The sequence below is a fragment of the Apis florea genome, unplaced genomic scaffold, assembly GCF_048593485.1.
Source record: "Apis florea isolate Af1SG1 unplaced genomic scaffold, ASM4859348v1 contig_3493_pilon, whole genome shotgun sequence".
NCBI lineage: Eukaryota > Metazoa > Arthropoda > Insecta > Hymenoptera > Apidae > Apis > Apis florea.
In genome coordinates, this window is record NW_028256772.1 from 1571906 (window position 1) to 1597495 (window position 25590).

At 23.0% G+C, this 25590-nt stretch overlaps 1 protein-coding gene across 6 annotated transcripts in view; it reads right to left on the reverse strand.

Annotated features, from left to right (window-relative positions):
- The window catches only part of ETHR (ecdysis triggering hormone receptor), a 103076-nt gene that overhangs the window by 31737 nt on the left and 45749 nt on the right, over positions 1-25590 (reverse strand). For 3 of the 6 annotated variants that reach the window (XM_012486410.3, XM_003693625.4, XM_012486413.3), the window contains exons 1-3: positions 8306-8662; positions 7856-7968; positions 7194-7356 (exon numbers count right to left, since the gene is read on the reverse strand). In XM_012486410.3, coding sequence (XP_012341864.1) covers positions 7194-7356; positions 7856-7968; positions 8306-8396 — 367 coding nt within the window. In that variant the 5' untranslated portion in view covers positions 8397-8662. Of the gene's footprint in view, positions 1-7193; positions 7357-7855; positions 7969-8305; positions 8705-17262; positions 17399-25590 lie in introns of those variants that run through there. The other 3 variants (XM_012486412.3, XM_086912842.1, XM_086912841.1) reach the window with 3 other exon arrangements.

The window sequence follows — 25590 nt, forward strand, 5'->3', positions numbered from 1 at the left end:
TTGTCGAGATTCTTACCTTTTTTTAATTTTATTGCAATTTTTAGATTCCAAATTCGTGGCTTGCTTAAAGAGTATTTAATTAAAAAAATACTTATATCTGTCTCTTTTTAATTCGTTCGAATTCAAGTTTAGCATCATTAAAGAAAAATTCTCTAGTTTAATTTAATGAAAAAAGTAATTTTACATTAAAATAATATATCATAAATTTCTTTAAATATTCTTTATTATCTGTTATTCTTTATGTTCTTTGCAAAAAAAAAGAAATTTCGTATTGCTAACAGCTAATATGATCGTGATGTATTCTGAATACTATGAGGTTATAAACAGTAAATAGTACTATTTTTAGTTTAATTGAATCCAAGTTTCAACGAAGTGCATTAATATAATTTTCTTATTTATTTTTCATTATTCAAAGAGAATTTTTCCTTTTTGTTATATTTCCCTTCGTATATTAAATTCCAGGTATTTAAAGCATTTTAAAATCTAATGTGAACATAACCTTAAACCATTAATAACAAAAGACGTAGTTGATACAAATAAAGAAGATTATCAATTATTCACGATTACAGTTAATAAGTAACTAGATCTCTAACTATATGAATTTAAACTTTTTCGATTAGTGATAATAATCATCTCTCTAAAGAAATAAATTTATTTAATCGCATTGCATTATTACAAATAACGTAACGTATACTATTTTATATAATAGTATAATTGATATTCTTGTACGAGCATATTATTTTAAAAATAATTATCTCAATATCAAAATTACGAAGATGAAAATAAAACTAATATTTTTTAGGCTCGCTGTATATAAAAATGAAGTAAATACAATGAATGATATTATTCGATATCGCGTGTATTTTGAAAAGTTAGTACGTGCTACGATTTCTTATCACATATATTTTTCCATTTATCTTTCTGAACATTTCTAACCTTGTTAGCAGCATCTGTTATTTATTTCTTTTACGAGGAATCTTGTTAAAGATCGGTATCGCGATTGTGCCGTCAGTCTGTTGTCCATCGAATAAGAGAAGCTAGGGGAAACACAACATCTGCGCCTCTTACATCGAAAGTGTAATTTCCAGGCTTAGGTCGAATATATCATTATACCTCAAGGACATTGAACTGATCTTCCCCACCATAATGTATCTCCCCATCGTAATACATATTCTCATTATAATGTATCTTCCCATATTGGAAATTCAAGAGAAGAAATGAATTAAATGTTTCAATGAACCACTCTTGATTAAAGATTTTGGCTAGTTTCTTCATTCGTATTATTTGACTACTTGTGGAATCACAAAATGAAAAATTCAAGATATGTATAATATACGATTAATTATTTTTGTTGTTGAAATAAAACTTATTTCTGAGAGCAAAGAATAAGACATACGATTTTTTAATAATATATAGTACATATATACATATTTAAACATATAGTAAATTTCTAATTTTGGAAGAGAATCTTATCAGATAGATTTTTATATAAAAAAAAATTTACATTTTTATGACTATAATCAAAATAGAAATTTAAATAAAGATCTATTTTAATTTTTAAATATGAATATAAATGGTGTTTCATTTCGAATATTTTTTTAATATCATTACACTTCGAAATTTGTAAAAAATCCACAACTTAATAACCTGCTTATTGCATTTCACTCTTTAACATTGTTTATATCGAACTTCACAAAGTTGCTTTCATAGAGTCAGACTCTATGCTTACAGCAAAGTCTCCTTTGCTCATATTTGAATCGTAATCCAGCAACGATTTTCTCGAAGAGCTAGGAAATTGTCCGTTTATCAGAATTGTCTGAAATTCCCTTCCATACCATCAATGGACATAAACTGTAAAGGATCGTCATTCGAGATCTCGTCAAAGGAAATTCTCGTCTCGTGTGAACCGAAACCGCTGTACGAATTGCTACGTCTCGATTTACCGTCGACAAGCCAGTAGAAAACTGCTCGACATCTTGTGTTCCGTACGTGGAAAGCCGTAAAAGCTCGAAGATCGTATTTCATTTTCGCAGCCACTCATATAATTCCACGAAGTTCTATCAAGACGACCTTAACTCTCTGCAAGAGCCGTGTGATTTAATAGTTACAAACTTTACATGTATATCTATATTTGTATCTTACACTGTGACATTTTGTTTTATGATATAAGAATGTTGTTAAAAGATTCCTTTTAAACGAATCATTTTTTATGAAAACGAGTAAATATTACTTATTTATGTATACTTTGTACATATTATGTTTAGACTAGTTTAAATAATTTTATTAAATTATAAACATTTAAATAGAGAGATATCATTATGAAAAAAATATTCAAAATAAAATTACACTATTTCAAAAAGGATCATTATTGAAGACTTGTAAATATTTCTTCTCGATGTACTTGTGAAATACTAAAAAAATGAAGTTCAACCTCGATAATCTCTTCCTCGATTATTTATTTCGAAGAGATTTACTATTAAATTATTAAATATTTTCAATGTTATCCAACTATTATTGAGTTTTTATCGATGTTTATTTACGTTAAGATGCACAATCCATAATGCTTAATTATTAAAGGTAATGGATTCTCTATTTCTTTTCAATTATTTTAAAAAAGAAAAAAAATTAAAATGATAAAATCATTGCCAGAGAATATTCACCACAGATGACACAGAGTATCGAAACAACGTGCCAGAAGAAATTTGTCAGAGGAAGAATGCAGGAATGTTAGATGGAAGTATCCTATGGATTAAGGGGTGGAAAGCAACTGTACTCGACTCGTAAAACTTGGACACTCTTCCCCTACCAAGCAATTTCAAATGCAACCCCTCAAACTCCCCGCATAAAGTCCATATGGACCCTTCGACACTCCTTGATTCCATCAACATTCCTCTCTTAACGCGAGAAATGCTTTGTTATATTATAGAAAAAAAAAAAAAAAATGGAAGAGTATAATATCGTGTTCCAGAGATTTCCAATGTATACAGGACAAAGCTATGCATATGTATATAAAACATCATATAAAACATCATATATAGGATTAATATAGATATTCGTAAAATATCTTTAGATCTTTCGATTCTAAAGAACAAACACAAAAGTTGGTATACATGAGATTTATTTATTAAGAAATTTAAATTTTTACCAACGGTGTAAGTAAGACAATGATCTCATTCTATTTCTCTTGCTTTGTCTAACATAAACTTCAATTGTCTATAATTTAATTACTTTTGTTTATTTTGGACTTTAGAATTTATTACGAATTATTAAATATTAACACTCTATAGAGTGCAAAATAAGTGTAAAGAAGTGCATTTAAATTATTAAATATGGAAAAATAATATCAACTATTAATAACTATAATAACAGATAATTTAAAAATTTTATTCAAATTCAAATTTTCATAAGAAAAATATTTAAATTAAATCAAAGAAAAATAAATCAAATATATGAATATATATTTAATGATATAATTCATATAATTATATGAATGATATTGAAAAGAAAATAATTCTTTTTTACATGAAGGATATATATATATATATATATATACAATATTTATATAAACAATTTTCGTATTTATAATTATAAAAATAAAGAAAATTCAAATAAAGAAAACGAGTAATCTGATCCATTTCAAATATTTTCTGATTTACTCGTATAAATGATAATACACTATCAAATAAATAAAATATATATGTACAAACAAATTATAAAATAATAAATTAAAGTATATTCAAATACAAAATTTAGACATTATCAAATTTTTAAATTTCTTCTTTTTCTTTTAAATATAAAATTATATATTATTATTTATCTTTTATCAAATTATATATCTTGGATTTGTATCAAAATTTTGCATGCAATGATCTCATTACTAACATATTGGCACAAATATAACTTAAAAAATTATACAACTAATAAATTATAAAATTAATTATGAAAGAAAAAATGAAATATTATGAATAATTATTTTTATATCAATATAACAATTATATAAATATGAATTGAATTCTTATTTTGATCCAATTTTTCTTCTAATCTAATTCTAGATTAATAAAATACAGCTTCAAATAAAAATAAAAAAGTTTACGTGCAAGAAAAAGTTTCATAGGTTTGTATATTTCATTCGTTTGATCGAGAATTGCATGAATTTTTTAAGCTTACCAGTGTCTTTCGTCGCTGTGTTCTTCAGAATAAATAGAAATGTACGGAATTCTTTTTTAACGTTTAGTAACATCACATGACAAAATGTATATAAAGCAATTTCGCTGCGAGAAGAAAAAAACATTGAGAAGTATCTTGAAAAATGCACAAAGAACATCAAGTCTTTCATATTTAAAAAATATTTTTCTTATGTGAAAATTCTCTTTTTTTTAAACTACAAATTTATTTCTATTTTAATCTTAAAATGCTTAATCTTTAATTGAAACAAATTTGTATTAATAATTTATAAAATTATATTAATAATATAATCAAAAAAATTATATATTATATATTATTTAATTAATTGAAATTTAAAAAATTAATATTAAAAGTTGCGAAATTTATAAATTTTCAAATTTACAGAACAATTTGAACATAAAAAAGTTTATAAAGATCATTGAATATCAATTTACAATTAAATTAAGTTACAATTAAGTATTTATAACTTTATTAAATAATAAATAAGAAAAAAAAATCTCATATTTGGATCTTAGCAAGATATTAATAAATCACACAACATGTAGTATTAAATATTTAACTCGGCTAAAATTAACTTTTTTTGAATATATATATATATATAAGTATATATAAGTATTTCTAATATATTTCTAATATATTTTTAATGTATTTCTAACATCATAGAATAATAAATAATTTTTTTGAGACATTATTTAGCACAAATCAAATACATATTTTGCTTTGGTAAATTAATAATTTTCAAAAGATATTTTTGAAAGAAAAATTAATATTTCCTTTCATACTTCCATTTGATTATTTTTCATCATTGCTCAAAAATAAAATCTTAGATTTATTATCTAATAAATTCACGATAACGCAATGTTTCTCAATAAAACGAAATGTTTATAGTTTAATCAATAATAATTTTAACTTCTTAATACTTGTTTTTTCAAAAGAATATGAAATTTCAATATGAAATTTATTATAATGCAAAAAATTTTCATTAATGCAGAGATTATAAGAATAGTTAGAGATAAACCTTATAAAAAATTCTAATTTAAAAATAGATTATATATCTAGATATAAAACATTTTCTTTTAAAAATGAGTAAAATATTTTTTTACGACAAAGAAACGACAAATTTTTCTAATCTCAAATTTTGAAAGATCATAAGTATGTATTTACCAGAAATATGCTCATATGATATGTTCCGATTCCCCTTAAAAGTGTTCGTGCTTTTCTTCCGGTCGTTCCTATAGAAAACGAGGTCAGACACTTTTCGTATATTCGTAAGAACTTCACAAGAAACACAACATCAGAATGACCGTGCACTCTAGATAAAAGCAACCGTTCTGTTTTGCTGGGCAAAGATGGCGTTAATGCGATTCGTTTCGAACGTGAAGCTCTTCGCACCTAGTTAACTTGTTTACACATACACGCATGCTTGAATAAGAAAGTACATTCGCATATTTTAACTTTTTTAATTGATTTAGATATTTTAACAGCAGAGTATTAATATATTCATGAGATATTTTCGAAGTATCGATTAAAGATTAAACAAATGTAAAAATTATTACACAAAAGTATCGATTAAAATTTATTAAATTATAAGCAACTGAAGTTTACGTCAAACGAAACGAGACAGAGTAAGATCGATCTATTTTCGTTACATCGCATTCTGTTCGCGTCTCACTTCATCTAACTTAAATTGCTTATAACTTAATAAATAAATTCACCTCAAGCGAATTTTTGAATACCAACTTTTATTTTTGTTTCAGTCTTTAAAATTAATTTTGACAATTATAATTGAAAAATATGTTTAAAAATATTTAAAAACTTATGTAAGACATTTTTTCTTATACAATCATAATTTTTAAATATATTTTAAAAATAAAATTAATTAAAAAAAATAAAAAACATATTAAAAAATCTATTATCTATTATCAATTCTGATTTATTTTCCATATTTTAAATATTTTCATTTATTAAAATATATTATTTAGATATTATGTAATATAAAATATTTATGTAATATTTATATTAATTTTCCATAAAAATATTTTATTTTAAAATATTTTAAAAAAATTTGTTCAATATTTATTTAATTTTTTAAAAAAATTCATATTATTAAAAAATCCATTATGATTTCTAATTTCTTTCTACTTTCTAATGTATCACAGAAAACTTTTGCACTTCACTTGCCAATAACAATGAAATATTTTCAAGTGGCTACATTATCTTGGCCGATATCCAACGAAATTGTGCTAGATTGACCATCGTTAGAATTGAATTAAGGATAGCATAAATTCTCTCATTCGTAGCCAATGGAATTCAAACAGTTTAATAAAAGCGAATTGCAGTATCCTATTCGTGGTAAATTAATTACAAAGTAGCATTGTTGACAATTTTATTTATGCCATTACACGAACTCAAATTATCATTATCATAAATCGAATTATGTCTGCGAAAATTATGCGAATTATCGATATATTTATTATAAATCAAGTCTCTATAGAATTTTTAAAAAACTGATACATTCTTGTTTATATATAAATCGATGATTACGATTGAAAATGCCATATTAATTTTTATCTATTAAGACACTTCTTATAAAACTGAATAATTTCCTTAAAGTATTTTTCATTATTTTGCATAATTAAAAAGTTATGATACGATTTGTTCTATCATTTGTTCCTATAACCAGTTCCTATAACCTCCAAAATCCAGTATTAGCAATAAAACAAGAACATAATTCGTTTAATACCTTGGACTAGCTATATTCGATGTATACAATATATACTTTTATAGGACTTATCAAACAAAAAATCTTTTTTCTATTAAATTAAAAAAAAAATTCAATATTTGGAAACTAAATTCAAAATTTTTCATTGCTGTTTTTTGTTTGAATATTTGATCTTTACATATTTAATAATCAAACATAATGTGTAATAATGTGTAATAGTGGCTATATAATGATATGGCTAAATGAAATGGATATCATGAATAGAATAAATGGATTATTAACTTACACATATGTTCACCAAGCGGCCAGATTTCTGGTCCAGAATTCACCTCAACGAGAATGGTTGGTGTACAGATTAAGAGAACACAGAGATCCGCTACACTCAAATTCACCAGAAAAATATTCGTGCTGTTTCGCATATCTTTGCCTCGAAACACGACGATTGGTACCTGAGAAAAAAGTTGTCAATGTTGGTATTTCTGATGTTCGAACATGAAATGCACGGTATGAAGTATGCAAGATATATTGAAAAATGCTAAAAAATTGGTTAATGTAGAAAAATATTTTTGAAATAAATATGATTTTATGAAAGATTATCATTGTCTTCTTGTATATAACAATACGATATTAAAAACTTGAAAAATAATATTAATTAAAAAATATAATTACTGCTAAAATTAATATAATATTCATTATCTAATGCATACATTAATATTGAAATATTTGAGAAATATTAGAAAAAAAAAGAAATTAATAAGTAATATTATATAATAAATAAAAAATTGTCTTTGATATACATTATATCGGAAACAAAAATTTTATAATATTTGAAAATAAAATTTCATGCATAGCATTTTATTACTATATTAAATTCTATATTAAATTTTATAAGCATTATTGGAAAATAACTAATAAAAAATAGATGAAATCGATCGATAGAAAACTTACCATAAGATTCCCAATTATGCCAAGAACCATCACTATAATGCAGGTGATCATGGATGTATTGCGAATGTAAGCCGGTAACATGTAAAGATCCGTCGTATTTCTAGACTCGATCACTGAAACGTTATTTATTTTTGACTAGATTAAGTAGATAGAAAACTACTTGAAAACTCTTACATATATTGATATTTTCTAAATATATTCATATTTTTTAGATAATTTAATAAATATTCTTTTTTTATTTATAGATAAAAAACCTACAGTTTTCACGAAATAATATTATTGTATTAAATGATTGTTATTATTCATCTATCTTGACATATATAATTTTCAATAACGAAAATGCGTTCATCATTGAACAGCATAGCTTCTTTTATACTTTTTTATTTTAACATATAATTTGGTCAATAATCCAATGCAAAAAATAAAATTAAATATGACGCATGAGCATACCCGATAATGCATCAAGACCGTTGTTCCCGGTAACAGTTGTATAATATGAAGAATTCAATTCGAGTGGGATACTAGACACTGTAGACAACATTTTTACTCTGTGCTTCGCCCACCAAGATTTTCAATCGTATATATTTTTGCTTCGTGTCACATATATGATAATATTTCTGTATCAATTGTCCTATGATTCCACTTTTTTCACGATTTATATACAAACACTTGTCGCACTACAGTTTATTCAAAATTAACACTACGTCAAACTTATATATTTACAGATCATGGTTAACCTCACCGTAAAAGTTTATTGGATGTTTTGTGTACTCAGATGGTCAGTAACTCTTTTACGTCGGTAGCTTTACATTTGGGCCGATACAGATTCGCGAATTCGAAACATCGTTGCAAACGGCACTGAATTCCCAAACACACGATGACAACCGGACAAAATTCATGAAGAATCGTGAAAGGAATGCTAGCCCTGTTGGACGAGCATCATATATAGTCTCCTTTAACCTCCAAACAACCGTGGTTTTCGTTAACGCGATGGTATTAAGTAACATTATAAACTGCTTTCTCGTGACTACGAAGTCGTTTCGCTATTTTAAGCCAATGACACTTTCGAGACCAGCAAGTTCTATCTGAACCGGTAATCAATCGTTCCACCCACAATGTGCAGGGGTTTCAGTCTTAACCACATACTCGTCATTTTTTAAGATGATCCATTTCAGTTTAGTCCTTTAGATTTCGCGTTTACGAACTAAATGATTCTTATAATTATTTAGCCTTTTATAACAAACATATAAATTTTAATATTATACCAAATTGTCTTTTTAAATTTTATATCTATAAGATGAAACTACAGAAAAATATAATCTAATATTAATATAACCTAATTTAGCATAATATAGCCTAGCTCCTCTCCGATATTTAATAATTATTAAATACGTTATACAGCACAAAATTCTGAACTTTTTACTTTATTGTAATATATATTGTACATTATTAACGAAAGAATTAATTTTCAAGATATTTGTGAGATTTTATTACATAGAATTTACATAGTATTATACTACATAATATATATAGTATACTGTAATATATATATATATATACTATATAGTGAATTAACAATGATTATCAATTATCAATTGTTCATAAAAATATAATGGTATCTGGCATTAAAAATATATAATAAATGAGCTAATATCATTATATTTAATATTGATAGAGATTTAAAAAATCTGTGAAATATGAAAAAGTTACTAATTAACGCAATAATTTCTGTGAAATGTTCAAACTTAATATAAGTTAGGAATGAGATATTTCAAGCTTGTTATAATCCACGAAAAAATAGTTTTTTGACTGGTTCACCCGTTATATATATATTATTTATTATTAGAATATGTTTACATAAAAGATAAATGATCGCATATGTATGGACAAAATTGTATGTGAAAATAGTAATCTTTTTATACAATATCTCAAAAATTAAGACGAAGCAGCAGTTACATATATAAATGTTATTCAAAATGTTAATTTTCAAAATATATTTTAAAATCATCAAAATCTATATTAAAAAATAAATAAAAAATATAGAATTTTTTCATTTGAGATTTTGTTTTCGAATAAATCAAGTTTGAAAATTTTTCAAATATATACAAAGTTAATTCCTGATAAAAATGAACAATCGATAAATGATTATTTTCTATTCTTCAGTTCAGATCTTTGTGATTGTTCTATTTATCTCCTATAAACATGATTTATATGGATTGATCTCAAGTATCTACGTTAGTATAGTTAAAATCAATTAACCTCTCTTACTACTAGAATCTATTCACAATCCAGATGTTCTAATCTTGTCAATAAAGCACATATTGTATTTATGAAATGACCTGTCTCAACAACTTTATCAATTTTCATTTCTAGAAACGACTTTCATTTAAGTTCTAATTATAGTTTTATATTTCGCAATTTTTCAATTTTATTTTTTTCTCAATATTAATTTAATTTTGATTTCAAAGTAATACTAACTGTCCTATTTGAATATAGAATGAAATAAAAGAAAAAATATATATATAATAATAATAATAATATATATATAAATATATAAAAATAATATCTGACATTATTAATATTTTGAGTTTTCTATTCTAATATATCATGATTAAACTATCATGAAAATAATAACTATTCGTGTTTTGATTTTGAAAATGAAATTTAAAATAAAATTCTACATTGTTTAAAAAATTTTCATTCATATTGTAAATAAATCATCTGTTTTCGGCTGAATTAGAGATTATTCAGATTTTACTTACATTCAAACAACATTGAAATTTCAATTTTTTAAACAATGAAATAATAACTTCAGTTTAAAGTTATAGTTCAGTTTAAAATGGAATTTATCGGGATTTTATTTTTGAATAAAGAACGAAATGTTCTATACATATAACCTATAAGATAATATGACTATTAATTTAAATTGTATAATTAATTTGTTTTTGTAAATTTTTCGGTTATTTTGATTATAATAATTTAATTTAACAATAAACGGAATCGATCGATTTCAAAATTCATTTCATTATTTATGATAATTTTTATCTATTTAATATCACTAATGACTGCGCTTTTCGATTTTGCAAACGACACGAATGAATTCACTTCAGGACTTTTTTTACCTTTAATTTTTTTATATAATTATACTTCTCATAACCTGCTCGCTGACTGGAAAGTATGTAACGACGAAGTTTTGCTTAAAAAAAAGAAATCATGACAAACTTTCGATATTTTCACTTTACGATCAAAAAAGGAAAAGTAACGAATTAACTTTTAACCTACAACATTTTAAATAACTTTTTATTTGAATTTCAATATTAAAGAGTTCCTTAAGATTCCTTAAAGAGTTAAATGATATAGTCGGTTTGAATAACAAACGATTATGTTACCTATCGATATAGTATGTAAGATTATCTTTCATTGCTTTCTATTCTCTAAAACTAAATCGTAATCGAAATAACTTTAAAAGAATCGATCGATATGTTAATTATTCATTTTATCAAATTAAATAAATTTTTTCATTGGCTTTAGATGTACAATTCTCTTACCCATAACCACAATTTCCGCAATAATATATATTGAGAAGAAAAAACACAACTGACTATAATATCGAATACACGCTTCAATTATTTTAAATTTTCGTAAAACTTTGCAAATTTTGTTAGAAATATTTTCACTCTTTACCAGTGTGTTATTGAACCTCATTTAATCTTATACATATATCTCACATGAATAATTCGATCTGTGTGTATTCACAGATTTAAGCGACCTCTTTGACACGATACTTCGTAAATGTTCGTCAATTACGATCACGTTGCGTTTCGAAACATGTGAAACCGTTATTACCGTTATTGCGTCTTAAACTATCGCGAAATTGAAAATTCTGACGGATACGAATAACGTGATGACCAACAATTCGAAGTGAACACATTTCCAAAATCACGACAACCGCAGCGAGCAAATAGTACCGGCAAACTGAATGAACATAGCTTGGCCCGCCACGATTCTCGCACTGTTTTCATTGCGCATGCTCAAGTTTCTTTTTCCCTCGATTCCTTTGCACACGCGTTTCGATAACGTAGTTAATTTTATTTTCATTGGTTATTACACACGAAACTATATAATCTTGTAAAAGATTAAATAAATAATAAAAAGATATTACATAATTATTTTCATATTCTTTTATATTTTATAATATAGAAATTTTTTATTTCTTGTTTTTTGATAAAAAACAATGAAAATGAACAAGATCGATAAATCGATATTTCATATTAACTTTTCAATTTCGAACTAACTCTACTATTATTATAACATTCTATACTAATAATATAAATAAAAATTTTTATATTGTAACAAAAATAAATATGCATATATATATCTTTTTTAAAAATTCATTGAATTGCAAATATTTATTTTATTTTATTGTTTTTTTTTAAATATCAAACTTTTTAAAGGATTAATAAATCGATTGTCAATACATGTATTCTTATAATTATCTTATAATTTTAAATGCATTAACGAATTTAAATGAAATTAATTAAGAAAAAAAAAAAGAAAGAAAAAAGTAGTGAAAAGACAAAAAAAAACGTTTCTATTGAAACAATAGATATGCGTAATGCATTGCATAGTACGATGCTCAAATTCAAACGTGCTCGAATTTAATCCTGAAGCTTTTCAAATCGAATTTTCAAAGCTTAATAGTAAAATGCATTGATACGGTAAGCAAAGTTGATTTGATGAGAGTCATTGGGATAGTTTCAAATATTTCTATAGAAAAAGAAATCTATATTTCAATTTAATATTAAGATAGGAAATCGAAAAAAGGATTTACTGTTTATATGTTGCATATATCTAAAAATATTTCATCGATTATGTGCAAAATAATGGAAAGGATTAAACATGGAGAGTTTCAACTATGATCTAACAGATTGTATAATTTAATCTCGAAAAAAAAAAAAATAAAGTAAGAAAAAAAGAATTAAATTTCATTTCTTTTTTGTTCAATGGAACAGCAATCATTTCTTATTAGAATGGAGAGCATAAATTTTTTTTTCTGTGAATTATAATTTTATTTTGCTTTTTCTTTTCTATAAATATTTTATAAATATTTTAAAAAAATAATTTCAAAATATATTTTTATAATTTGTCTAACGACATTTTTTATTATATATAAAGTCAATTGAGTTACAAGAAACAAAATTTTCATGATGAAAGTCTTTTCTTCATAATGAAAGAATTTTTTTTGATTTATTATTAAAATTTATTATTTCTATATTTATAACGTCTTTCTAAAATCTTCTTAATCATAGGTTTTAAATTAAAATTGCAATTAATGTTTGTTTCTATCTTGGAAATTCAAAAATAAGATTATGAGATGATAGAAGATATTGATTATAAAGTGAATTGATATTAGTTTTATTATATTAGTTATATTATATTAATTTTATGACACACATCTTTGGTATTAATTATTGATTGCATTATTAATTCAACGAGAATTTTTTAATTTTAATAATTGCCAGAGAAACTTTTTATTATTCTTCTAATAAGGAATTTTTTAAATAATTTTTATTAAATCTTATAAGTGTCATAACTTTTTTAACAGATCAATGTCTGATTAATGACTTATATAATAATATAGTGATATAACGTAGAATATATATCATACAATTTATAAAACTTCTCTATACATACTCTAAATAATCTCCAATTTAAAATAAATAATAAATTTATAAGTCCAAAATATTATCTGTTTATTACAAAATTAAAAATTTCAAACATAATCCATTGTATTTTATTTTGTTATTTATTTTTCCAAAAATGAATTTTGTATAATAGTTTCGTTTTGCAATATATATCGATTTAAGAAATTACGATATTATCATGCATGTATTCATAATTTTGCGATTTCTCTCTCTGTCTTTTCCGATCCTCCAACATTCGCAATCGATTGAAACGCAAGGAAAGAGCATTCGTGGGACCTTATTTCTTCGAGACGCATTTCGAAACGATCCTCTGTGTTACAAGGTGGCAACAAAAGAAGGTACATGTTAAATGGAATTCCGTATTAGGAATCCAAGCACATTCCATTTACCTCGTACTATCCGCTTTATTAGCCAATCGAAATGTTTTGTCAGTTCTGCTATTTTCAAAGAGACATTTAACGCAATATTTAATGAATGACGTTCGATATCCGGAATATAATCGATGCGTTCTGGAAAGAAATAGAAAGAAGTGAAAACCAAAATTGAAAAATTTTGTTATTTTTAAAAAAAATATCTTACATGAGAATATTGTGATGTTTTACTTGAATGTTATTTATATTATTTATACATGTTTTAAATATCGAATAATTTTATTATCAATATATACCGATTATCAGTATACAATTTTTTAGATTTCGTTGATCTCTTTCTATTGATCATTGATTTCATTGATGACATCAAGTATTTTCAAGTTTTATTTTTAGATGAAAAACAATGCACTGAAAAATGATACCAACGATATTTTCAATAATGTACGAATCGAAAATTTATATTATTCTCTCGAAAGATTAACACGAATCCGATTAAAATCATAATGGATCCCATTCATTATCCATTTGATATAATTTGATTTTATCAGAGAATAAGAAGAGAATGAGAAAGGAGGATGAATATGTGCTCCCTATCAATTTAAAGTCTATTAAGATCTTCGTGATTTATGACTCTAGTTATAATCATGTTGGAATTATCTTCAATAAATTGATTATTATTACCTGATTATTACTTAATATTTTTGTATCCGGTAATTTATTCATTTTTTAAATATATTTTAGACTCAATGTTTCTCTTTAAATCGTTGACTTTTTGATATTTCTAATTTATCTGATGTAATGGAATCGAAATTTTCTTTTAATACTTTCATTTCTATGATAATACATTAAAATTTTCAACAGAATAGTGTTGATGCGATCAAAAGCTGAAAATAAAATGATTTTTAATGATTGAAATGATATTTCAACAAAAAGTATAAATGGATATGAAACAAAAAAATTCCAGTGAAGTACATATACACACTAAAATATCTTATATTAAATATAAATCTTTTATTGAAAAATTCAAAAAATTAAATTAAAATATCAATTTACACTATATCAATTAAAATTATAAGTATAAAATTATAAGAAAAAATTATAATTAAACAATTGAAGTTCCCAACAAAAAAGTTTAATTACAAAGATCATTAAGAAATAAAAAAATTACTCAAGGAATTAAAATTCTCTCAGTTAAAAGCAAAATTGCGCATGCGCGTGGAAAGTTTCTTGACGCGAAGGAAAAGAGATATCGCAATGTAAACATTATTCAATTACGTTTACCGGATGTTGCGCGTTTGCGATGCAATGAAGGATACCATGCTTCCTCAATTATACACACCATAGTAAATTGTATTCAAGTTGATTTGTGTCATGTAGTAGATTTCTTCGAAAATCCAACGCATTACATCAACAGGATGCCTTGTTGTATTAATTAATCTCTCACGTACATTTGCACGAATTTCTCATCAATGTCTGTATTCATCCCATTCACAGTAATCCTGATAAATACCAGGATTAAATTCATATCAACATGTGTTATAACATCGATATATAACTAAATAACTTCGTAAATGAATCGCGTTAAGTATGAAAACTTGATTAATTAATATCGTTAGAAGATCGATTTCCTTGAAAATTGTTACTATTAGAGAAATTTTTGTGTTATGATGTTATAAAATCAATTTTGTAATGCATTTATATCTTAACTTTTAGTTTCCTTTTTTTTTTAAATAATTATTTTTATTACTTATATATTATTTATATATTATATATTTTTTAAATTATTTTATTATTATTTTGTATTTCCTATAAATTATCATTTTTTCTTTTTTTTTCCATTTTTTAGTAGATTATTTTTGAAATTAATTATAGTTTCAAAACTTGAATCAAGAAATTTTATTTAGAAATTTATTTTATCAGAATGAATTAATATCTACCATCTTGAAAAATCATGATATTTATAAGCAGCATATAATTTATTACTGCTTTTTGTTTAGTTTTGAATTCTAATTTATAATTTTTAAATCAAAATAAATAATATTAAAATACATTTCATGTTTTAATATTTGATAGTTACAAAATTTCATATTAGAGTTTATTCAATTTATTCAAGCATTGATTTACAGCAATTGATTTTGAAAAATCAATAATTGTTTTATCATCGAAGTTGTATATTTTCAAAGAAACCCGAACAATATTTTAATCAAAGCATTTTACGTTTTATATATTTCCAACGTTTCCTCGAAATTTATCTTTGAATATTGTTGGCAAAGATATTGAAGCCAATCATATATTTTCTCATATTATCAAACACAGCTATACATGTTACACAAATAGATATATAGTTATATAATACATAATATTTTATCATGATATTTTACTATAATAAATATTATTTTAATTTAATTTCACAATTATGAATTTATTTCATTTAATGTTTTTCCACTTTTTTTTTAGTTAATTAAATTAAATTGAAATATTTTATAATTATAATCAAAAAACTTGTTTATTATTTATATTATATTGTTTTAAAAATTTTATATTAATTACTTTATTATAAAAATTTTAGAAATTGGATATTTATATTAATTATAATATTATTTTATTTCTTTATTTAATTTGCTCTGAATGGATTATAAGTTGTTCTAATTGCGCAAACTAGTATATATAGATCATATAACAATGGTTAGAGAGAATTCCAATCCCAAGAGAAATTTGTAGGCGAGCAAGATTCGAAAGGATATTAACCACAAGACACTTCTCGACGAAATAAATCACAAAATTTCTGCGTCCCTTGTCAATCATCGAATGAGAAACCAATAACCATCGATGAATCAATTTATCAATCTTGAGGGATTGCGGTGAAAATTGGAAACAAATATTAAATAATAATATATTGGATTCAATATTGAAGCAAATGAAATTATTCCATGAAATATCGATTTTTATTTCTATTAATGATAATATTTTTAAATTAAACAATTAAGAATGTTTCTTTTAATGAAGCTTAATGTTAAGCTTTAATATTGTTAATATTATCTACTAAATTTTTAATGAATTTATGTAATTTTAAAATCATTATTTAAAATAGTAAAAAATATATATCGTATTCTTTTTTACTTAAAAATAATTTAAAAAAATAAAATTAAAAAAATATATAATATTATTAAAAAAAAATAAGAAAAATTACTATTGAATTAATTTGTTTTCATAATATACATAAATATATATTAATATATATATATATATAAAGTATAATAGTAAATAATATAAATAATATATAATAATAAAAGTAAATAAGAAATCAAAAAATCAGATTTTAAGAATATACCTGATCAATTAGTTTTCCGATTGCCGTTTTACTGTGATTAATATTTGTACAAGAAGTTTCATTTCTCTCAATGTGGAATGGCATGTATCCAAAATCTTTATCTGGCGAATATGATTCTGAGTCATATTTTATCATTTTAGTCTGTATTAGCATTGTGAGATCTGGAAAGAGAAGAAATGACAATTTTAGAATTATATATCAAATATGTCAAAATTACCAATTGTTTTTACATATCTTTAATCTTATTCTTCTTTCTTTCAAAGATTTTATTAAGTTTATACTTATAATTTAAGCCTATGTATTATTTGTTTATCATTTTTATTTTATTTAATTTTAATTTAATATAATCTCGTAAAAAGGATAATATACTACCATAATAAAATACCATAACTAATATTTTTATATTTTATGAAACATATACCATCGAAAGATAAACAAACTTATTACATAACCTAATACAATCTCAAAAGAATTTTTCCATTAGTACACGTAACATTTTTATATTTCTTGAAATGCTTACTGATCTTTCGCATATATCGAAAGATAATTTAATTTGTTACATAACCTAATATAGAATACATTCTTGAATTACAAAAGAAATAAATAATAAAATTGTTAAAAAATATAAATTGAAAAAATTTTTAAAATAATTTTCGAATAATTTCTCGCGATTATTCATAATTAAGCAACGCTCTTCATCTCGATTCTTTCTGAATAGGGAAAATGATATTAACGGCGAGATAAAAAGACGACTCATGTTTCTTAAAACTCGAAAGCTTGGAAGGCTAGATTAGACTTTATAAATAATGATATAAGCGCGACAAACTATTGCAGAAGAAACTTTAATTGGATCCTTGCACATTTTAAAGTTGTATTGGAATGAACGTTGATCATAAAAAAATTTCTATATATATTTCTCAGAAGATTTCTAAAGTAGCTCGTATTCAATTAGTTTTAAACTATAAAATCCACGACACAACTTGGTTCATGAAAGATAAACGAAAATTTAAACTGTGCTAGGTCTATATAGATCTATTCGAACAGCTTGGATCTTTTCAACTGACAACTCAAAATTATACTTCTAATGGCTGCACTCATAATTACATAACAGATAGATTTTTATCCAAAAGAATTGAATTAAATGCTGTAATTTGTAATATTAATTGACATTTCATTAAAAATTATATGTACAAAAAATATTAATTTTATTACAATAATTTTTTAGATATCTTTATCAAAAGAGAAAATCATATAAGAAAATAAATATATATATAATACATTAATAATACGATATACTGAAATTCCGTTAATATAACCTCAATTTTCTAATAATTACGTCAGATATAACAAAAGATTAAATAGCAGACACAGTAGAATAATGTAAATATTCAAAAGAAATTTAACCTTAAAATATTTTTGATAAAAAAATGACACATAATAATCATATACTATTAAACTCTAAAAAACATTCTACACAGAAATTTTTATAAAAATGTTCAAGAGATAAATACAAAAATTCATTGTTTAGAGAAATTTAGCACAATTGTCATAAAGAATTAATGATTCATATCGTTATAATAGTCTTTCCACAGTTGAATTGATTAATTTTATGCTTTGTTTAAATTTAAATTGTTAATTACACTATACTAATATTTGTTTTTAAATAGTCGGAAAAAGAGAAAGAGAACATAAGATAAAAATGCGCAACAGCGCCAAGCATCGCGTTTAATATGGACGTGTCTTCTTTTATCGAGATTCTCGTGTCTATCAGTTAGTATTTTATCGGTTAGTGTTTTTTCTAATCATCTAAAAATCAAGTCATTTGATTTACGAATCTCGTTGAAATCTATCCTGTGTGATTTATTCAAATTACTGTGTTTCCAAAAAAACTTCAATATTATTTTTTTTGGCTGATCGCAGGAGGTTAGAAACATTGAAAGTGAAGAATAACTATATCTGAGAATCTGAACGAAAAATATCGGTCTTACGTGTTTTGTAAATTTTTTAATTTGATATAAAACTTTTAATTTCGTTATTGACATTATTTTCACAAGTTTCATAAATCTATATCGTTTTAGTGAATATAAATTTTGTGAACTTTATACATTCATCGATTTGAGTAATTTTAAATGAAATTTTAAGTTTCGAAAATTTCAATCAAAAAATATTTTCTGTTTTCCATGCATTTTGTTTGATTTTTATTTAAAAACTTTTTTTCATAACAACAACTGGTAAATATTTCTAGAAAAAACATCAAAATCAAATATAAAATAATAGTTATTAAAAATTTAAAATTAGAAATTTAGATAACATTTAGATACATAAGTAATTATATAGAACGAAATCAATAAATATATTATATTTAAAAATTCAAATATAATATATAATAAACGATAATTGATTAAAATTAGAAATAAGATTGCTTTTCTTTACATGAAATAATACAAGTTATTTTTCTTATGAAATTGAGATTTTTGTACATTGTTTATAGCATATAATTTCTTTTCTTAATTGATAGATAATGAAAAGTGATCATGAAAAAACATTAGAAAGAAAAGAGATAAAATAAATATTTAGTTATAAAAACTTTTTAATAATAGAAACTAGAAAAGAAGATAATTTTTTTAAGATATAATCATAATAATTATTACATGTACATATATATATATATATATATATATATATATAAAATTATAAATTTTTCAGAAAGTGATAATAATAAATTCTCTATTATACATTATGAATTAAAAACAACAATAAATAAATATAATTATACAAATTAAATAAATATAAAACAAATATAAGTAAAGAAAAAAGTTTTAAATTAAATAGTTCTGGTTTATAGGTTAACATAAGTCGTTTTCATGAGATATAAGTACTCTTGTTCACTAGGATCCATGTGAATTTTAATGTATATAACCAATCGTGATATAACTGTGGATGCGATGAAGGATTTACAACAGTTTAGACAGATGCATGGATAAACAGACAAGATTCGTTCGCGACTCCCGCGAGAAAGATGTTTGAAATCCGAGAAAGATTCAAGTCCTGCTTTTAAAAGTTTCGTTGTTATTATTGGTCTTGGGCCAAGCTAAGTAATGCTTTACATGACGCAAATACATCAACCTCGTCGCCATTTGCTTTTCCTTTCAATTTTTTTTTACTTCAAATTCACCAAACATGACAAATTGAATGCGCTGATGGAATTATTCTAATCTCCTGAATCAACTCGGTGTATTTTTTGTAAGTATCATTTCTTTCTAAAAAAAAATTTTTAATATCTTCATATAGAATTAGAGAATTTCTTTCATAGATAATTGTAGATTCTATTTTTTGATTTTATAAAAATGTATTAATTTTTTTCGAATCATATTTATAAAATGATCATTCAATCTATTTTATAAAATGATTCTTGTAAATAAATTATATGATTAAATCAGTTTGCATATTGACTAGTGGCGCCAGCTAACGAGAATCTATTAAGCATGTCTATTAATATGTCGACTGATTTCTACTGCCACCTGCTTGATTATTTTGAAGAAATTAGTATTATATAGTTCATTTTATCAAATAAAAAATAATAAACATTCGATTTTTTACTAAAGTAATAATCATATATTTCATATATTAAATAAATTGTATGTTTTTAAAACATATTCTGTTTATGGTTTTTCTTATATTTAAATTTTATATAATAATTGAAAATTATTATTTCATTTAACAAATATAATCTATAAAATCTATTTTAAAACCAATGATTTTTATAAATAAATGATTAGTTCCAAATGAAATAAAATTAACTTATAAAATTAGCTTATAAAAAATTTTATAATTAAACATATACACATATAATTTATTAAAATGATTTAGAAAATAGAAATATTTTATATGAATTGATCAAATTTTTTCGTACATTATTTCTATTATTTCTACATTCTTAAGATAAAATATCTTTAGGGTAAAATAATATTTTTAAATATTAAAACACTTTATTTTTAATATCTTGAATAATTTCAAGATATTAACAAAAACTAATTTTCGTTTTCATTTCAAATATTATTCAGTATAAATTTATTATTTATCTTTTTTGTCACATCGCATCCTACATAATCTTTATTTTAAAATTCAGGAAGTAATCAGATGTATATATATAAAATTATATATAACAAAGTTTTCTATTCAATGTATCTTCGATATCTAACTTCTTCCCGTGAAAAATTTCGATTTTATTTCCCTGGATTATTGAAGTTTGTGCTTTGCTCTTCGGGGATCAAAAACTTTAGGTTATGTCACTGGTATGTTTACTGGTTTGACTCTGATTAATACTCAAAAATGGAAAACACATATCAAATAATCGAAATACGATACTTACGTAAATTTTCTTTACGTAAATAAATAAACCTCGTATGAGGGATTTCAGTTAAGAAGCATTTAAGCGTACTGTATAAGCATTATAGAAAAAGATGGAATTTAGGGTAAAACGTAAGCAAGCATTTTTGTCGTGATATTCGTTATTTATCGTGATATTTCGTTTTAATCCTTAGCAATTTGTAATACAAGATCGATTACGTCAAGTATGAATTTTAGAGTGATTTATTATTAGATTTTAAATATATGAATAGTTATACATATATATACATAATGCAGAATTTTTTAAATAAATTGAGTTATTTTTAATTTTTAATTTTATAGAAGTTAGAATGTGTATTTTTTTCTGAAATTTGATAAAAATAATAAAGTAATTTCAATAACAATTTTGACTATTATATAAATAATATATAAATATATAATTATATATAAATAAATATTGATGAAATAAGAAAAATATTGCTTTTTTTTTATATATTTAAGTATATATATGTTATATTTTGATAATATTTCATTTATTGAATATTTATTAAAATACAACATGCATATATTTAAATATATAATAATTATATTTCATATATATGAATAAAATTATTTCGAGAATTAATAATGATATATTCTTATAAGATATACTTTATAAAGTTAAATATATGACAATATTTTTGCAAGCGCGATAATTCTGCATCATTGTAATTTTTATAACGAAATCGCATAATTATGAGCATTGCATCATTAAAAATATAAAAGATTTCCTATAAGCATAAGATATATCTAGATATATTTAAATGTTTTAGTTAGATGATATATACTAATTGCATATGATAATATATATGCATCAATGCATTTGAAATACTAAATGTAAAAGTTTTTTAATGGTATTTGAGACTTATAGAAAATATGTATATATCTGTGATTGATATTAGTATGTATCACCATAAAATAAAAATAATAGATTTTTTGTCAATTTTATATTCTAGTTCGAAGTTGATAATGAATTAAAGTACATTTATGAATTATTTTTTATGAATTAAATTACATCATTATCGTTAACTTGTTAAACCTACTGAATTGCAGAAGTAAGCTTATAACAGTACTACATCACTGGTGTAATCTAATCTATAATTTGAATGATAAAAAAGTAACAATCCTTAAAATCCTAAAAATGATCTTCTTATATGATGCATTAAGGGATTCGAGTGTAATCATATATTAATTCTCATATGTTTTTGTAAGCAAAAAGAAACAAATTTTTTTTAAATATATAATAAATATATATAATAATATATAATAGATTTTTAATGGTTTCTAAGGTATTTCTCTTGATAAAACATTATATGCAAAACATTATATTATATGCATGTATATTTTAATTCATCACATGATATCATTATAATATTAATTTATATTCTTCCGTGTACTTCGAGGAAAATTCCATATTAAAAAAAAAGGAAAAATGGAAGAATATAAAATGAGCAGAAAAAAAAGTGAGAAAAAATATAAGAAAAAATATACAGATACTAAAAATATGGAATTTCTTATTTGATCTGATGAAATTGTAAGCATCAATTGCGAGATGGAAATAAGCACGTTTTTCTTTCAATTCATGTGAACTTTTATGATGTTTCTCTTCTATTTATTTTTATTTATTAGTAATTTAACTAACAATAATAATAATAATTTTCTATCGCTTTGGCAAATTTTTTAATGATTTTTTTTTTTTTTTTTGCTAATGTTGAGCATAATATATTGTCATATATTTTAAATTTATTGTTGCGATAGAGGTCCTAATGAATTTGTTATTATATTTTTACATATTATTCTTCTTTCTTTTCACCTTTTTTATATTATTTATATCATATATTGAATTACTAATATTTTACATAAAAGTATAAAAGAAATTATTAAAAATCATAAATTTCAATTCATATTAATTAATAATTAATTAATAGTAGAATAAGTGAATTGTTCGAGATCAATATCAATTATACATGAATTATAATATTTTTAATCATAAAAATAATTGAATATCTCAACTTATTTTGAAAAAATAAATTTGGTTTCAATAATTCATGCATTTATCTTCATCTTTTATCGACAAATAAAAAAAAAAAATAAATGGAAATCAGACAAAATAAAATTAAGCAATATAAATTTATATAAACCTCGCGATATCACTAGATATTATCAATTTAAAATTATTTTAATTGTATTATTGTAACTGATTTCATTTTCAGCAACAAAATCATACAAATATAATTAACAATTTTTATAAAAACAAAAAACAAAATTATATGAAATAAATTTTTCTCTAAATTAATTATGCTTAAATGAAAAAAAAATCTTGTATTAAATTATATGTTTGGTTGATTTCAAAGCATTAAGTATACAGAGATATAGAGTGATCTTAGTGTTATTGAATATAATAGGCATCAAATTATTATATTGCAAAGCGATGTATCCTGTATCAATGAATACCAATGATTCTCTACTAATCTCTTACTAATCTCTATATTCTAATATAATTCTCTAATGCAGAATGTTAACAATCGTAAAATGACAGTTGAAGACAAACAAATATAATTATAAATTTACATAATACAATTATAATACATTATTATAATTATTAATTTATAATAATATATTTATTGAATTGTAAACAATTTAAGTTTATTAGACAGAAAGGCCAAACAAGTAATTAAGTAATTTAAATTTGCATTTGCATAAAATAAATTTAAACGAATCGAGGAGATAAAACGAGACGATAATTCAATCTACATAACATTGTTTTCTTCATTCACATTTCTATCTAACTTGATAAGAATCGACATTTGTATATAAAAAAAATATATTTTTGACCTCTAAGGAATGTCTCATGATAATAATAATGTATTAATTTATACTCAGTGACGTCACATATTAGTTAGATGAAGAAATTTTTCCTAACAACTTCACTAGAAGTTTCTGTAGATTGCCATTCACCCGATTCTGGTCAAATGAATCTTTGATGTTGCAGCAATGTTATATACGATAATATAATATATATAAAATGAGAGAATCTTACGATATATTATCTATAGAAGATATTACTCTATGTAATAAAAATATGTAATTCATCAATTTATTTTTTATAAATAAAAATTCAATTCAACTCAATTAAATATCTAAATTAAATTAACATAGATTGTTTGGTTGTAGAAGAATGTTAATAAATCTAAATTTTTTTATATTTTTGAAATTTTTTCCATACCTTGAAAAAAAGAAAAATATTCTATCATATTATATCGTAGCTCGTTGATATTCAAACGACATAAAATGAATTAAATATATATTCATACAGGAAAGATAAATTTTTCGAAATGATAGTCAGTTGCAATGAAAATGCATTCTAATCAGCCTAGTTATGTAAGAATGAGTTGTGCAACTAACTTTTATAATCTCACTAGTCGATACGTTATGCTAACGAGCTTATGTTTGATTAAGAGTGGTTCTCACTGTACGAAAAATACTATTGATGTGAAACGAAACCCAAAATATTTTTGAATGAAATTGATTATGAAAGAAAAAAAAAATGAAAGATTTTGGAAGAAATAATTTTAGAAAAAAGTATTATTCGCATATTTTGATATTACCTTTGAATTATACAATATATAATATGCAATATTTTTTGTATCTTATGAAAAAAGTTTTATATGTATAATCATATTAAACATAAAGACATCTGTCGATTTTATAAATTATATAAAATTGATTTATATGAAAATGTAATGATTAATTAAAAATAATCATCGCAAAAATGTAACATATAAAAAATAATAAATTTTTTTGTTATGTTACTGTATATATTATATGATTGAAGGATTAAATTTTTTAGCGATATCATAATGATATGATGACACATCAATAAATACCCCTTATTTTTCATAATTTTTCGTTGCACTTATATGTTGCTTCCTGAACGAC